Source organism: Vulpes lagopus, chromosome 16, assembly GCF_018345385.1.
Source record: "Vulpes lagopus strain Blue_001 chromosome 16, ASM1834538v1, whole genome shotgun sequence".
NCBI lineage: Eukaryota > Metazoa > Chordata > Mammalia > Carnivora > Canidae > Vulpes > Vulpes lagopus.
The window spans coordinates 15,118,866-15,136,920 of NC_054839.1; the positions used below are offsets into that span (position 1 = coordinate 15,118,866).

The 18,055-nt window shown below is 37.0% G+C and overlaps 1 protein-coding gene across 1 annotated transcript in view; it reads left to right on the forward strand.

Annotated features, from left to right (window-relative positions):
• UGGT2 (UDP-glucose glycoprotein glucosyltransferase 2) overlaps positions 1-16,272 on the forward strand; it is a 196,012-nt gene extending 179,740 nt beyond the window's left edge. The window contains exons 37-39 of the mRNA XM_041731331.1: positions 2,827-2,943; positions 7,224-7,350; positions 16,051-16,272. Of these exons, the coding sequence (XP_041587265.1) occupies positions 2,827-2,943; positions 7,224-7,350; positions 16,051-16,073 (267 nt within the window). The 3' untranslated portion in view covers positions 16,074-16,272. The remainder of the gene's footprint in view (positions 1-2,826; positions 2,944-7,223; positions 7,351-16,050) is intronic.
• The last annotated feature ends 1,783 nt before the right edge of the window (positions 16,273-18,055 follow it).

Here is an 18,055-nt window from a genome sequence, read left to right on the forward strand (position 1 = left end):
CTTTTTGGGCTTTTTTTTTTAAGATTTTTATTTATTCATGAAAGACACAGAGAGGCCCTGTGAGGAGCCTGATATGGAACTCAGTCCCAGGACCCCAGGATCACAAACTGAGCCAAAGGCAGATGTTCAACCAATGAGCCACCCAGGCGCCCCCTTTCTGGGCTTCTGACCAGTCACCTAAGCCATCCACCATTTCGCTTGAATTTATTTGTATTTTAGCCTTCTCTTTACATACAAAGTGAATGATAATGAACATCATCTGAATCAGTTAAAACAGGTCTTAGAGGCAGATTCATAGGACTAAACACTTCCCTAAAAGAAAATAAAAAAGGTGTCAACCTCAGCTTTTTACCTAGAAACTAGAAAAAAAAAAAAGAACAAATTAAAACCAAATTAAGTGGAAAGAGGGAATAATTAATATTAGAGTCAAAATTAGTGAGATTAAAAATGATGTTTTTATACATTTTCTTATGAAGCCAAAGCTGGTTTTTTGAGAAAATTAATAAAACAAACCAGTCATGGATAGTGCCCCACATCAGGCTGTGCACTCAGCAGAAAGCCTGGCTTTAGATTTTTCTCTCCCTCTCCCTTTGCTTCTCCCTCTTTTTGCACTCTCTAAACAAATAAATAAATAAAATTTTTAAAAAAGACACCTATGAAAAACTTACAGCTAACATCATACTTAATGGTGAAATACTGAATACCTTCCCCCTGAGATCGGGAACAAAGCAAGGATATCTACTCACCATTTCCATTCAACATTGTAGTAGAGGTACTAGTACATACAGCAAGGCAAGAAGAATAAAAGGCATTGGATTAACAAGGAATAAGTAACTCTTTTTGAGACAGTAGAATCATTTATGTAGAAAATCCTCTGTAATCTACTAAAAAGTTATATGTAAACAATAAGCATACTTAGTAATACTGCAGCTATAAGACCAATATATGAAAATCAGTTCTGTATTTCTACTTACTAGCAACATTTGGAAATTGAAACTGAAAAGATACTATTTCTAATAGCATTTTTAAAATTAAGTTCATATAGAAATGCAAATAGCCAAAACAGCTTTGAAGAAGAATGGAGTTTGAAGACCTACTTTACGTGATTTCAAGATTTGTTATAAAGCTACTGTAATCAAAACAGTGTGCTTTGGTGTAAAGATAGGTAATTCAATCCATAAATAGGAGTAGAGATTCCAGAAATAACCCATACATTTGAACAATTGACTTTTGACAAAAGTGTGAAGGCAATAAAAGACAGCCTTCTAAACAAATGGTACTGGAACAATTAGACATCCATTTGCAAAACAAAACAAAAAAAACGCTCCCATCCTTAATACATACTACATATAAAAATTAACTCAAAATGTAACATGGATCTAAAGATAAAATGTAAAACTATAAAACTTTCAGAAGATAAGAAAATAAATCGCTGTGGCCTTTGTTTATGCAGATGTTTTTAGACCTGTTAAAAGTATGATTTACATAGAAAATAATTAACAAATACATAAAAGAACTTTCAAGATTCATTACTAAGAAAGAAAATAATCTTGTTTTTTAAAAAATCAGATTTTAACAGATCCTTTACTTTGCAAAGGTGATGGTCAAATGGCAGAAGTCCATGGAAAGATTGGAAGATAGTCATTAGGGAAATGAGAAAACTACAATGAATAATTCCACACACTGTTAGAATGGTTGATATTAAAGAGACTGACCATACTAAGTGTTGACGAGGATGTGGAGCAACTAGAATTCGCATACATTGCTCATGAACATATAAAATGCTGTGTAGCCATTTTGGAAAACAGTTTGGCAGTTTCTTATGAACTTGAATTTACACCTACCCTGTGACCATTCTACTTCAAGGTGAAATAAAAACATATGTCAACACAAAGACTTGTGCATGCAAATCCTACAAAAATCCCATTATCCTTATCTATTGCTCCCTATGACTTACCCAAAAATAGCACTTACACTAACACACAGTTTTGGTGGGCCTGACGTAGCTGGGCATTCTGCCCCACAGTCTCTCATGAGGCCAAAACCATTGGGGAGCCAGAGATTGCCATCTAATCTGAAGAGTTGGCTGGGCTTGGGCACTCACGTGGTTGTAGGCAGGACCTAAAGGTCTTTGTCACTAATGAGGCTTATTTACCTTATAAAGTTCCTTTTTTTTTTTTAAGATTTTATTTATTCATGAGAGACAGAGAGAAAGGCAGAGGGAGAAGCAGGCTTCATGCAGGGAGCCTGATGTGGGACTCAATCGCGGGTCTCCAGGATCATGCCTTGGGCCTAAAGCAGGCACTTAACCGCTGAGCCACCCAGGGATCCCCTATAAAGTTCCTTTAACCCAGGAGCCAGCAGTCTTTGATTAGAAAGTCCTGAACTATGCAGAAATGTGAAAATACCTGGAGCACTGTTCCCTAACAGGGAAATAAAAGGTCACCTCCGAATCTAGAGAGTGGGGTGGGTGGTAGCTGACAGAAACAGCTAGAGACAGCTAGTGTGGGTGATCGTTTACAGTGTCTCGGGGCAGGTGGAGGCAGTGAGGCTATTTGGAGGAATGTGGGTGGTGGGTGTCTGGGCTTCCCACTTCATCCCTGATGCCAGGGGTGAAGTCCAGACCAGAGCAGCTGTGGACGTAGTTCTAGTGCATGGGTTCATCATGACACAAGATGATTGGGTCATAGTAAGTATTTAATAGCTTAAAAATAGATATCATAGATCTGCTGATGTTTTTTTTAACCTATTTTTTATTTTAATTAACATCATCAACCTTATTCCCTCTAATTTCTGTGTCTCTTTGTTTAAATCATATTTATATAGGATCTTCCCAACAATATGATTTACCAAGTTGCCATTAAGTCTCTTCCTCAAGACTGGCTGTGGTGTGAAACGTGGTGTGATGATGAATCCAAACAGAGAGCCAAAACCATTGATCTGGTAAGTGCATAATCATCTGCATGTAAGCAGATGTGAAAATGTTCAAATAGTATTTTCTCTTTTACAGACAGAATGGCACCCATATGGCACACTTCTGCTTTGTCCATTATATACTATTCTATATACTTAGGTTGGCCAAGTACAGGGTGTGTCACGGGGCCTCCAGAACCACCCCCAGATTTGAGGAATCATTAAGAGGACTCACAGGACTCAGAATACCACCCTACTCATGGCTGCGCTTTATGCCAGTGTCAGAGGGAAAAGTCCAGAGCAAGCCTGGTGCAAGCTTCCAAGAGCCTTCTCCCTGTGCACTCACATAGGACGAGCTTAATCCCTTAAGCTGTGAGAAATTCCACAACACTTGTGAAGTGTTGTCTCTCAGGGCAGCTTATTAGGAACCCAGTGCCCAGGATTCTTACTGGGGGCTGATCACATAAGCATTCCCCCAACCTGTTGCATACCAGGCACTTAACACTTAAAACACTTAAAATTCCCAATATCCAGAAGGAAAGCAGGTGTTCAGCATAAACCTCAGTGCTGGCACAGTTTGGGCACTGTGAGCCACTCTTACCAGGAATGGTGGGAACACTCCTGAGACCCAGGTTCCCAAGTTGCCAGCCAGGGGCCATCCTTGCAAGCAGGACTTTCTAAGGATAGTGATCTCAGGCTTGCTGTGTTACTCTTTTGTACACAGGGGCTTCTGAAAGAAAGGCCATGAGCTGTCTGAAGTGTTCATAGATTAACTATCATCTTCATATATAATCAGTTTGGTTCTCCTGCCAGTATTTTCCCCAAATGAAACAACCAAAATAGTTCTGTTTACTTAAATGATCCTATGCATGTCTGCTTTTCTTCTTTTTGAAAAATATTTTTCATATTAATTTCAAGCAGATTAACTGTGCTACATAGTTTAACTCCCTAGATATGAAATATTTCAAACTGATTTATTGTCCAGCTGTTTCAAACTCACATTCCATCACTATGTTGTCTTTAATAGTTATAAGATATTGTCATTCTATATTCTATAAGATAGAAGTCTTCTATAAGATATTGTCATCCATTGTCAAGATGTCATTCTGACCATCTCGTTTTTATGGGCTAATTTAAGTTTTAAATATTTACAAGGTCTTCAGTAAAAAATATTAACATTCATACACTTTTGAACAAAATAAGACAATAAAATATAGAGATATTTTCTAGGTATGTGTAGAAATGCATAGAAAAAAGGCATGCCAATGTGTCGGGTTGCAATCAAAGGTAATAGAATGTAGCAGAAACAAGTAAGATGGCATCGTTAAGAAGAAAGGAAGGGACTTTTCTTAAGAGAGGTCAAGAATATTACTGAAGGAAACTCATGAGAGGTTGTTAAGGTTGTGCTGGGATACACAAGTTTATGACTCATACATTAGTGACTGGTCTCCTTGGGATCCGTAATACTTAGGTTAACATGAGCTAACTCTAACAAACCCCCAAATTTCAGTGGATTCTCACTCACCTAAGAAAAGCTCTGAGTGGGTGTTCTTTTCAGTGAGTAGCTTCTTTGTCCGTCATGACTCAGGGACCAGCCTCCATCCACCTGTGGCTGCTCAGCCTCTGAGGGCCTGACATCATCTGTATCCATCTGGAGCTGATCTATCCACTGTGGCAGCCACTTGCCATATGTGGCATTGAGCACTTAAAACGTTGCTAGTCTGAATTGAGATGTGCTGTAAAGTGTAAGATACCAGATTTTGAAGACTCGTTACAATAATAATGTAAAAAATATCTCATTACTAATTTTAATACTTATTACATAATGACTGATAATTTGGACATATTTGGTTAAATAAAATAGAGTATTAAAATTTATTTCACCTGTTCCTTTTATATATTTTGTATGGCTACTAGAAAATTTAAAATTACATATGTGGTTTCCATATTTCTCTTGTGTGATGTTGATCTGGGGGAATTGTGAGGAGTGCTTCCTGACTCCTAAAAGCCATGCCCCTTGGGTGAGAATTGGTTTGTGTGGTCACATCTAGATGTAAGAAGAGCTAAGAAATGTCATTCCCAGACGGGCAGCAACTTCCTGGGGAAGGGTCTACATATAGAAAAGGTGGCATAAATTTTGGTGGGCAGCTAGCTGTTCCTCCCACAGAAGCACTTAAAAATGAGAGAACATGCTAATTTGGGTCAGCTTCTTGGGGAAAAAGTTAAGGGAGGGGAGAAAAATCCCAAGGAAATGGCCTAATGAAGAGGAAAAAAAGCATGATTAGTGGTATTAAAGGTGAGAATGAGAGCACTTATGAATGTCATGAGACGGTCTCAACCCCATTTCAGTAAAGTTTCTCAACCTGGACATTATTTGCATTTGGGACCCTGTAATTTTTAAGTGTGGGAGACATCTAGCATATTGTAGGATGTTTAGCAGCATCCCTAGCCTTACCCACTAGATGGCAGTAGCACCCCCCCATCACGACACCCAAAAATGTGTCCAGACCTTGCCAGAGCTCCCCTGAGGGGCATAATAGCCCCATTTAAGCACCACTGATATAGATTATAGGGGGAAAATTGTAGCACATAAAACTAAGGAAAACATAGTCTTTTTATTTTATAGTTTCTGACACAATTAAAATGAAAAAAATAGTTCCATTGTCTTCACTTTATAGAATGTATTGCCTATAAAGTTAATTTCTGCAAAGAACATCCTCTTTTCCCACTTACTTCAGGAACATATTACTATAGAAAAAAATCCACAGTGGAGTGAACTGGAAATAATTGGTGAGGAAGGGATCAAGATAATAGGCTCATGGCTCACAACCCATAGCCTTCCCACAAGGAACTAAGGAGAAAGCAAATTGTGGCAACTACAACATCACATAGAAGGGAGCTTCAAGATGTGTTAATGCCTAATAGACAGCTTGTGGGATGCTTGTGGAACTCTGGGCATTGTGCTCCTCCTACAGCCCTTCATGTCTGTCACTGGCTTCTCCATTCTTCACATGACTCAAGCCAAACACTCTGGGGGCGTCTCTGACCCCTCCCCTCATAACTGCCTTGCACCCTATTAGCAGACCTTGTCAGCTGTGCTGTCACATGCATCCAGAATTCTATCCTATGATTTGTTGCCTTTTAACCTTTTAATTTAAAACTATATATAAATATTTAAAACTATTTATAAACTCCCGAGTAATTTAAATGGATCCTGTATCATTGGAAACTTGGAGGTTATCGTGGCTTCCTCCCCTGTGATAAAGCACTAAGACCCACCCCCTGTCTGGCACACACACACTCACATAGACAATTGAGTGAAATGCATGTGCCTTATTACTAGTAAGTGTAGAGTTGGAACCATGATGGAGGATCCACATCCATTGGTTTTCCACTGTGTCTGTCAGGGAGACTAGTTAACTAGATTTAGACATGAGATTTATAAACGACTCTGAATTGCACATCTATCAGTATTTTGATGAGTTCAAGTTAACTGATTTTATTTCCAATTAACTGATTTTTAATATCATCACAGTTGGTAATTAGAACAGATGCATATGAAAGGGAATGAATGTATTTTGCTAAAGAAACTCAAATTTCTAAAGGCTAACAAATACTTTTGTTGGTGGAAAACTTAAGCATATAAGCCAGACTTTAGTCCAAAGAAAAGATAAAATATTTATTAATGTAGTCTGCTGTGTTCTTTTACAAATAGTCAGTGTAATTAGATCTTTGTCAAAACTGTTTGCAGAATTGACAAACTCCTTGTTAACTATCAGAATGTTTTTAAACAATTTTTAAGTTTCTGATTAAGGTGTTTGCATTAAACACTTAGTGCTTCCATAAAGTATGATTTGTAATTATCATTTGATCTTTTCCCTATTAAACTAATTTTAGTACTTTATTTTTTTTAAATTCATTTATGATAGTCACAGAGAGAGAGAGAGAGAGAGAGAGAGAGGCAGAGACACAGGCAGAGGGAGAAGCAGGCTCCATGCACCAGGAGCCTGACATGGGATTCAATCCGGGGTCTCCAGGATCGCCAAAGGCAGGCGCCAAACCACTGCGCCACCCAGGGATCCCTAGTACTTTAGATAGTACTTAGGACTCAACTTTTTACAAAATGTGTTTTGTGTGCTCTAGTGACATAGTAACATCCTTGAGCATTTCCTTTGTGTTTTCTAGACAATTATCCCTTCCTTCCTTCCACCCCACCCTCCCTCCCTCTCTACTTTCTTTCCTTAATTGAAGTATAATTAACATGCAAGGATAATAGCTTTTTATTAACAAAATTTAATTTAAACTTTTAGTGCAATAATCCCAAAACAAAAGAACCCAAGCTAAAAGCTGCTGCCAGGATTGTCCCAGAATGGGTGGAGTATGACACTGAGATACGACAACTGTTAGATCACCTTGAAAACAAGAAGAAAAATGCAAGTAAGTCATAATTTTGCAGTGATGTATGAACCATATGTTGTATTAACAGATTATAATAAGTTACAGATTCATTTCTTGGTGAATTTATTAAATTATTAGGTCAGAATTTCTTTAAGAAATTTATGACATTATTAAGAATTTCCTTTTTATGTGGACTAAGCTCACAAATTAAAAACATGGATAGACAATCTCTTACCCCCATGGATATAACTTCAGTTCATATCAGCACATATGTGGATGTTGTTGTGGCATTAGCCTCCTGACACAAGCAGTAAAAAATAAAAGTAGAAGAAATGCTTGTCTTTAGGATTATACCAAATTTCCCAAATGGGAAAATTCAAGCCCTGAAGTTTAGTAAAAGGCATACATAGCTAACTAGAAATACTACCTGCTATCTCCTAAATTAATCTCACACAGAGTAGGGATTTCCTGAATGTTCCTGGTTCCAATAGCCTTAGGGCTAGAGTGGGACTTGGATGAGATTTGCTTCCATTTCCAAGATTAAACTGTGCTTTCCTGGGCATTTCAGCACTGCATAAACCCTCAACAAATTAAGTGTTGAATATTCTTGTAAAGCTAATGCAAACTTCTCGATTGCCTCACAATTCTCTTTCCTCATCAGTGCCTCGTTCTCTCAATTATTCTTTACTCTTTTAAAAATAGCCATGGGCTCCAGTCAGTGTTAGAGACCTTCACAGGTTATATTAATCCTCAACAGTAAGTTTTTTCATTGGTTCAGAATAAAATTCTTATTCTCCTCAGCTTTATTTTTTCAAGAAGTTGAAATGATAAGTATAAACATAAAAATGTTGTATATAAACTTTCTCACATAAACATGAAATTGTGTTTCATCTTGACTTTGTGTATTCCCTAACAAAACCAGTGTGATTTTGTTTATTTTCTGAGAAGTTCAGTATTTAAAACACACCCATATGTCTTTAATTAATGAATTAAATAATTTAATTAAAACATTATTTAAATTCAGAAGATTCTGTAAGTAGTGTAGTAGAACTGTTTTGAAGGAAAAGATATAAAGAAGATGGAGAAGAGGGGAGAAGAGGAAAAAAAGTTAAGAGAAGAAAGAAAGGAAATTTTACATAATTACCTCAAAAAAAATTTTTTTTACCTCAAAAATTTTTAATCCACAGAACATGAGATGGAATGTTTCTCTTACCAAACTGGAGTTAAAGGATTAATAATATCCAGTGTTAGCAAGGGTATTGACAAGTAAACACTCTCATATACTCATATATACAGTAGCTGTATAAATTAATGAAATATTACAGTGTATACAAAAACTTGAAATGTGTGTGCCCTTTGAACCAGCAATTCACTTTAACAAATTTACATTTAAAAAAGAGAAATGGAAAAAGAAAAAGAGAAATGACAGGGTTCTTGGGTGGCTCAGTTGGTTAGGTTGACTCTTGATTCCATCGGGTCATGATCTCAGGGTCGTGAGATCCAGCCCCACATTGGGCTCCCTGCTCAGCCAGGAGTCTGCTTGAGATTCTCTCACTCTCCCTCTGCCCCTTCCTACACACGTGTATGTGTGTGTGTACTTGCTCTCTCTTTCAGATCTTTAAAAAAAAAAAAAAAAAAGGAATGATACCTATATACATATGTATGTTATACCATTGTTTTTAATGAGCTAGAAATAATTTAGCTATTAGGGCACCTGGGTGGCTCTGTTGCTTAAGCTTCCAACTCTTGATCTATTCAATTCAGGTATTGATCTCAGGGTCATGAGTTCAAGCCCTGAATTGGGCTCCATGCTAGCCATAGAACCTAATTTAAAAAAAAAATTTTTTTTAAGAATTTATCCATTAATAGACTTAATTATATAAATATCGTTACATACAAACAATGAAATATAGTGTAGCCTTGCAAAAGAAATAAATGTATTTTGTTGACAGTATATTTCAAGTTAAAAATACAGAGTAATATTTGTAATAAGATTGACCCCATCTTAATTAAAGAAGAATGGCATGTTTGCTTGTGTTTATGTACATATGCATTTATGTATAAAAATAATTTTTTAAAAAGGAAATGTTTTACAAAAAATTATTGGATTTTTTACTTAATTTTGAATTACAAATGTAAGACATGTTATAAACATTAAAACAACATGGAAGTATATAGAATAAAATTGGAAGACCTCTCTTAGACACAGAGTCAATCATTTTTAAGGCTGTGATATATCTTTTATAATTTTTGCATTTCTCTCATTATAAACCATATTCGTTTTCTGGGGTTGTTCTAACACAGTAGCCCAGCCTAGGTGGCTTCAACAAAAGACATTTTTTGTCTCAGCGTTCTGGTAGCTTGACATCCAAGATCCAAGTGTCATTAAGGTTGGTTTCTTCTGAGGGTATTGAGAGAGGATCTGTCCCGGGCCACCTTGACTTGTAGGTGTCCATTTCCTCTCTGACTCTCTTCACCTTATCTTCTCTCTGTATATATCTCTGTGCAGATTTCCTCATCCAACAAGGACACCAGTCATGTTGGATTAGGGTCCACCCTAATGGCATCATTTCAACTTCATTACCTCTATAAAGACTATAAATAAGGTCACTTTCTGAAGTCCTACAAGTTAGGATTCCACCTTATGAATTTTGGAGGGATACAGTTCAACCCCTGACATGATGGAGTTGAGAATCTTGTCAGATGTTTAAGAGTCATTTGTAATTTCTTCTGTCTTTCAACTGTTTATTCTTATCCTTTTCTCATTTTGGATTGTTATCCAACTCTGGAAAAAAATTAATGATCTTTATTCTAGAGATCTGTATTGCCACCTTTATCATATACAAAGTTTCTGTATTATCTATGTCTCATTTGGCACATTTTTTTTATCCTGTTCCATTGATCTTTGTCTATACATGTGCCTATTTTACACTCCTTTAATTATTGAAGATGTATAACATGTTTTAATATTAAGTAGGGCTCATATCCCTTCATTGCTATTTTGTTGTTGTTTTCCTGGTACTCCTGTTCATTTCTCCATATAAGCTTTAGAATCATCTAGGTCGAAATTTTTCAGTTTTCGGGAGGGGTGGTGTTGGAGGGGAGATTAAATCTATTACTTAGAGATTATTAACATCTTCATGAAAACTGTTCTTCCCATCTAAGAACATGTTATATCTTTCTGTATGTTCAGGTTCAGTTTTAATGTTTTCAAGAATCATAACAATTTAATCATCTGAGTTTTAAACATATCTTTTTAAGTTTGTTCCTAGGTATATCATCTTTTTTGTTGCTATTATAAATGAGATTTTCTCTTACAGTATATCTTCTTATTGTTGGTTACTTGTACAGAGTATTGTTTTCTGCATATGAATTTTTATTTCTGTGATCATACTGAATTCTCATTTATAGTAATATTTAATTGTCTTTGGTTTTTCCCTCCCAAGATTAAACATATCTTACTTGAAATTGTTCATATTGCTTTTACTTGTCTAATTACTTTCGCTGATAGTTCTAATATAATGTTAAATAACAGTAGTGTACGAGGCCTCTTTCTCACTTTGCCTGGGCAACCTTCTGTATTTCCCTATCAAGTAAGATAATAGCCTTGGACTACAAAAATTTATCATAGGAAGTAGCCATTGATTCTTATTAAGTATTTTTATCAATAATGGGTTGCATTTAGCACTGTATATTAACTAACTAGAATCTGAAAAGAAAAAGAATGGGTTTCATTTGATCGACTGCCTCTTTAACAGAAATAGAGGTGACTATCTGGTTTTTTATTTATTAATATGACAAACTATTTTAATATATTTCCTAATATTGAGTCATCCCTGTGTTCCAGAATTAAACTCAGCTTGGTCATGACCTATTATTCTTCATTTTTCCTTTTTTTAAGTTGAGATATAATTGATAGATACAACATTATATTAGTTTCAGGTGTATCACATTTATTATTAGTAATATTACAATATTACAGAATGATCACAGTAAGTCTAATAATTCATTACCATACATAGTTACAAAATTTTTCTTGTGATGAGAACTTTTAAAATTTCCTAGCAATTTTCAAATATACAATACAGTAATGTTAAATACAGTCACTATGCTGTTCATTACATCTCTATGACATTATTTTATAAATAGAAGTTTGTACCTTTTGATCTCCTCCTCACCTATTTTGCCCATCCCCTAGCCCCACTCTGACAACCATTAATGGTTCTCTGTGTCTGTGAGCTCAGTATTGCTTTAGATTCCACTTATAAGTGAAACCATAGAGTATCTTTCTCTGTCTTATTTCATAATGTCCTCAAGATCCATTCATGTTGTTGCAAATGGCAGGATTTCCTTCTTTTTATGGCTAAATTAATTACATTACACACACACACTCACACCTCACATTTTCCTTAGCCATTCATTCATCCATCGATGGACACTTAGGTTGTTTCCATGTCTTGGGTATTATAAATAGTGCTGCAGTGAACATGAGAACATAGATACCTTTTCAGGTTAATGTTTTTGTTTCCTTTGGATAAATTCTCAGGGGTAAAATTCTGGATCACATGGTAGTTCTTTTTGTAAGTTTTTGAGGAATTATGTTTTCCGCAGTGCTGCACCAATTTCCATCAACAGTGCACAGGGGTTCCCTTTTGTTACACATCCTTGCTAACACTTGTTCTTTCTTGTCTTTTTGATAATAGCCATTCTAGGAGGGACAAGCTGAAATCTTATTGTGATTTTGATTTTGATTTCCCTGATGATTGGTGATGTTAACCTGTTGGCCACTTGTATATCATCTTTGGAAAAGTGTCTCTTCAGAGTTTCTGTCCATTTTCTTAATTAGGTTGTTAGTTGGTTTTTTGGGTTTTTTTTGCTATTGAGTTGTAGGAGTTCTTTATATATTTTGGATATTAACCCTTTATCAGATACACAATTTGCAAATATTTTTTCCTATTCCATAGGTTGCCTTTTCATTTTGCTGATGGTTTCTTTGCTGTACAGAAGATTTGTAGTTTCATGTAGTCCTACTTATTTACTTTGCTTTTCTTGCCCATGTTTTGTTCTGGAGTTTTATGGCTTCAGGTCTTAACATTTATCCATTTTGTGTTAATCTTTGTGTATGGTGTAAGAATGGGGCAAAGTTTCATTCTTTTGCATGTGGCTGTCCAGTTTTCCCAACACCATTATTGAAGAGACTGTACTTCCCCATTGCATACTCTTGGCTCCTTTGTTATAGCTTAATTGACCATGTATGTATGACTTTATTTTGGGGCTCCTTTCTGTTCCAATGATCTGTGTATCTGTTTTTATACCAGTGTCTAAACTGTTTTGATTACTATAGCTTTGTGATAGTCATACATCAGGGAGCCTGATGCCTCAGCTTCATCCTTTCTCAGGATTACTTTGGCTATTTAGGGTTTGTGGTTCTTTATAAGTTTTAAGAGTGTTTGTTCTATTTCTGTGAAAAATGGCAATGGGATTTTTTATATGGGTTGTAGATTTCTTGGGATAGTAGGGAGATTTTATCAATATTAATTCTTCCAGTCCATGAGCATGGAATATCTTTCCATTTAGTTGTGTCTTCATCAGTGTCTCATAGTTTTCAGTGTACAGGTCTTTCAATTCCTTGGTTAAATTTACTCCTTACGTATTGTATTCTTTTGATGCAGTTGTAAATAGATGATTTTATTAATTTTTCTTTTTTTTAAGATTTTATTTATTTATTTGAGAGAGAGCACAAGTGAGCATGAGCGGGATGAGGAGCAGAGGGAGAAGCAGGCTCCCCTGCCAAGCAGGGAGCACCACTTGGGGCTCAATCCCAGGACCCTGACATCATGACCTGAGCTGAAGGCAGATGCTTTACCAACTGAGCCATCCAGGTGCCACTTAATTTTTCTTTCTTACAGTTTGGTATTACTTTATAGAAACACAACAGATTTCTGTACATTAATTTTGTGTCCTGCCACTTTATTGAATTCACTTATTAGTTTTAAGTTTTTTGGTGGAAAAAAAAAAGTTTTTTGGTGGAATCTTTAGCATTTTCTGTATATAATGTCATCTGCAAATAGTGACAGTTTTCTTCTTTTCAACTTGGATGCCTTTTTTTTTCCTTCCCTAATCACTATGGCTACTACTTCCAGTACTGTACTGAATAATAGTGGTAAGACTAGGCATTCTTATCTCATTCGTGATCTGAAAGGAAAACCTTTAGCTTTTTGCCACTGAGTATGATGTTACTATGGACTTATATATGGCCTTCATTATATTGAGGAAGTATAGTTCCTCTGTACCCACTTCGTTGAGTTTTTATCATAAATGGATGTTGAGTCTTTTCAAATGCTTCTTCATCCATTGAGATGATCATATGATTTTTATCCATCATCTTGTTGATGTCTGTATATCATATTGATTGATTTGTGTATGTTGAGCCAAGCCATCTTTGCATCTCTAGAATGTGTGATCCTTTTAATGTATTGATTTGCTGATATTTTGTTGAGGATTTTTACATCTTTGTTTATCAGGAGTATTGCTCTGAAATTTACTTGTAGTGACCTTTTCTGGTTTGGGCATCAAGTCAGTACTGGCGTTATAAAATGAGTTCAGACATGTTCCTTCCCAGGACGCCTGGGTGGCTCATTGGTTAAGCAACTGCCTTTGGCTCAGGGCACATCCTTGAGTTCTGAGATCGAGTCCCACATCGGGCTCCCTGTAGGGAGCCTGCTTCTCCCTCTGCCTAAGTCTCTGCCTCTCTCCTTCTGTCTCTCTCATGAATAAATAAATAAAAATCTTAAAAAAAAAAAAAAGACATGTTCCTTTCCTCTCTATTGACTAGAAAAATTGAAGAAGGATTGGTATTATTCCTTAAATGTTTGGTAGAATTCATCGGTGAAGCCATCTGGTCCTGGACTTTTTGTTTCTCAGGAGGTTTGATTACTGATTCAGTCTCCTTACTAGTAATTGGTTGTTCAGGTATTGTGTTTCCTCAAGTCACTATGTTCATGATAAGTTGTACACTTTCAGGAATTTATTCATTACGTCTTGTGTCACAGTTTCCAGGTTTACAAATGTTCATAGTAGTCTCTTATGATTCCTTGTATTTCTGTGGTTATATTTTCTTTTTATATTTCCTGATTTCCCCTTCTGTTCAGGGAATTTTTTTTTTTTTACTTCTATTGATATTTTTTTAAGGGAGCAATCACATCTTTTTAACAAATATTTTTCTCTGCTTGCTGCCTTTGAATTTCAGTTTCTTCCTGTTTTATGGTTTCATTTATTTCAGAATAATCTTGAAAATATTAGAATTATCTTAAGTACCTCTTGGGTTCTCTTTGTTACCTTTATTTTTTAGAGTGTGTTGTTTTGTCTGTTCATCTTGGTCCTTTTTTTCTTTTGCTATTGGTCCTCCCCAAGTGCCTGGAGATCCTTGGCTGTTTGTATATTTTTAAGAATAAAAGATTAGATTGATCAATACAGAGAGCTGACAAGGGTTTCCTCTGTGTAAAGATGTCTGTTTCTTCCCTGACTGGGAGGCTTAACCAGTAGCTCTAGGTACCTCAGCCTATGCAGAACTATGACAGACTTCTCTCTGGATGGATGGGCATGGAACAGAGAAAGGCCATCCCACACATAGACCTGGCCCAAAGCCAAAATGAGGACATTTTATTTAAGCACGTTGACACTCCTATGAAAATCAGTCTATATTCAATTTTTTTGATATTCAATTTTTTTTAAACATCATCTACTTTTTGTCTTGGAATAAACAGCTGGTCCCATTCTCTCTGAAATGCACAATACAGGATGAGTGGGCAGGTGAGAGGCAGAGATTTCCCCAGCAGCACTTCAGTTATTGCTTCACATTCTCTCTCACACCCCACCAAGCTCTCCCAGGCTCCTCTCTCTGGAAAATCAGCCCCTCGTCCCCACTGTGTGCTCATGTATCAGCTTTGTGTTCTGTCTTCCATTTTTAGAAATTCACTCATAAGTCAGCTCCAACGATGTCTCATAACCACTTCCCCTACTCTCATTATCATTATTCCCTTTTATATTTCCTTATTATCTCAAGGAATTTCCAGTAAATTCCTTCCAGAATTTACTGAAGAGAAAAACATACTTTAACATCTTGAATTGTGGAATAGGATGCATTTAAATTATACTTTAATTCATTTCTGCCTGAAAATGTAATTCTGAATTTTCAAGTGTTTTAAAATCAGTTAGTATGTGACAGCTCAGTGATGCAGAAGAAGAAACCATTTTGGTCTCTAAGGCTTCACTAGTCTTGATTCCTGCACGTGTGTCAACGCATGTCAGTGTGTGAGTGCTCGGTCTCCTCCCATCTCAGAAGAGGGCCACATATGGCTTCTCTCTATTCCATTACATTAACGATAAGCTTTTTGTGCATGGTCAGGATTTTTCAAGGCTTCCATTGCCAGGCACAGGGTGCTAGGTTTCAGAGGTAACAAAGACAAAAAAAATGTGGTTCTTGTCCTCCTAGACTCATGAGAGTGCCCTTCCAGGTGGTAAAACCTAAGTACTGTGACACAATATGATAGACACCATAATGTACAGAGAACTAATCTCATTCATGTAAGGAGGCAAGTAAGTACTAAACAAAACAAAGGATCCTTAGGCAGCACCTGTGCTGCTTTTTCTGTATCTCTTACTTTGGTGAGATTTATGCTAATAAGCTAATTTGATATTTAAGATTTCGGTAACCAAACAAACTTTCCTCCTCTGCAGTTTTGACGCATGATGAGCTCTAGCACTGGCTTCTAGGAGAAAGAAGAGGAAAGTATGACAAGAAGTCTGCCACCTGCTGGGGAAGTGTGGAACTACTGCTGAGACTTGGAAATTTCATTTAAGATCAGTGACATATTCAAATATTATTTAAAAATACATGTACTTATTGTACTGAATAATTTTAAGTTATATAAAAAAATGACCATCGAGTATTTAAAACTAGATTATTTCTTTCTCCTTATTGTTTGAAACACTGGGTTTTCACCCATTAAAGACAGCCCAGTAGAGGAACATATCTAACTGGTCATCATGGGGATTTACCAAACCACCTACATCTGTGTGTTCCAGCTCTCTGCACATCCACATTTCCTTATTCACAAAACACATTTGAAATTAGAGAAACCTACTTTCTGCTTTCTTTCTTTTGAAAAAGAAAGACTCATGGTTACCTCTGAATAATAAAAAATTCAGCCCACTTATAACTCCCTTTAAAAGAGTTGCATGGTCCTATAATCATTTATTTATCTTAGACGATATGATACAATCCTAGGCTGAATTTGTATTTTCTTAATGTTTCTAATTTTTATTTCACAAAATTATATTCATGGGCTTATGAGGTATCTATGTATTCTTTTAAAAGGAATGTAAAAAGTATAGTCAGTTTTATGAAACTAAGAAGATGGAAGTTTGTTTTCCTGCTATATATTAATGATAGATGAATAGAAATAGTCAATGTTCAAAAACTATCCACCTCTTTTAGAATCTGGATCTTGGGAATGGAAGAGACCCCAGTGACATTTGAACCCCATCCCCTGAAGAAGCTGATTAAATAGGGCTGGGCTGTGTAAGAAGCTCCCTGTAAGATCTGCTGCCAAGTGTGGTGTGGGAAATGTCCCAGACGTTAGCCCCAGCCACGGTGACAGGCCCCTGTCCCGCGCAAGCAGTGGAACCTGCCAGGCCCTAGGGAGCAGTCTTCCTCAGGAGATATGCTGGGAGATCCAAGCTCCACTGGAGCCAGAGTTGTCCATTCACAGTGTCTCCTCTTGCTCCCTGAGCTCTTCTGAACGAGTCTAGCCCTCCGCTATTTGGCAGCACATCCATAGCGTTTGAAAATACCCTCCCTATTCCCAGCTGCTTCATTCATTCCTAATTAGAAGTCAAGAGCTCTCCCTCTCCTGGTCACCCTGTTTGTTCCTGCCGGTCTGTGATCAAATGGACTGTTCGGTGTACCCTGCCCTGATGGAACTAGATTATTCCTGTGAGTTCCCAGGATCCTAAGGGATGCTGTCAAAGGCTGGAGTGGTAACTTAGCCTGGGGTGGCCAACTCCATGGTGCTGACTCCTCTTGGGAGTCTGTATAACATCTGGGCTTGGGGAGAGGTAAGACACCCTCTGAGCCTCTCGTGTAGGCCAGATATGGTGTGCCCAGCTCACTGAGGTGTGCCATGGTGTTTGGGGTAGAATCGCCATCTGATGGTAGCACGGCATTTTGCTTTCCTTTATTGTCAGCCTCTGTTTTCACGTCCATAAGAATCTTTTGAGAACAATCGGTTTGGTAAAGGCACTGGAGTCCCATGCTCATGACTACCTAACATCTTCAATATGCCAGACTTCGTATTTTATGGAGTATAAGATTGTAGAGTAATGTAAACAGTCTTTGATGCTCCCCTTCTGGTTTGTATGATGTGATTTGAAGGGCACAGTGTACAGGTCTCATTTCCAGATGAGTGATAGCTTGCATCTGAAAATCCAGATTAAGGGGCACTGCTGGGGCAGCCCCGGTGGTGCAGCGGTTTAGCGCTGCCTGCAACCTGGGGTGTGATCCTGGAGACCCGGGATCGAGTCCCACGTCAGGCTTCCTGTATGGAGCCTGCTTCTCCCTCTACCTATGTCTCTGCCTCTCTCTCTCTGTCTCTATGAATAAATAAAATCTTTAAAAAAAAAAAAAATAAGGGGCACTGGCTGGCTTTCAGAGCATGTGACTTGATCTGAGGGTCATGAGTTC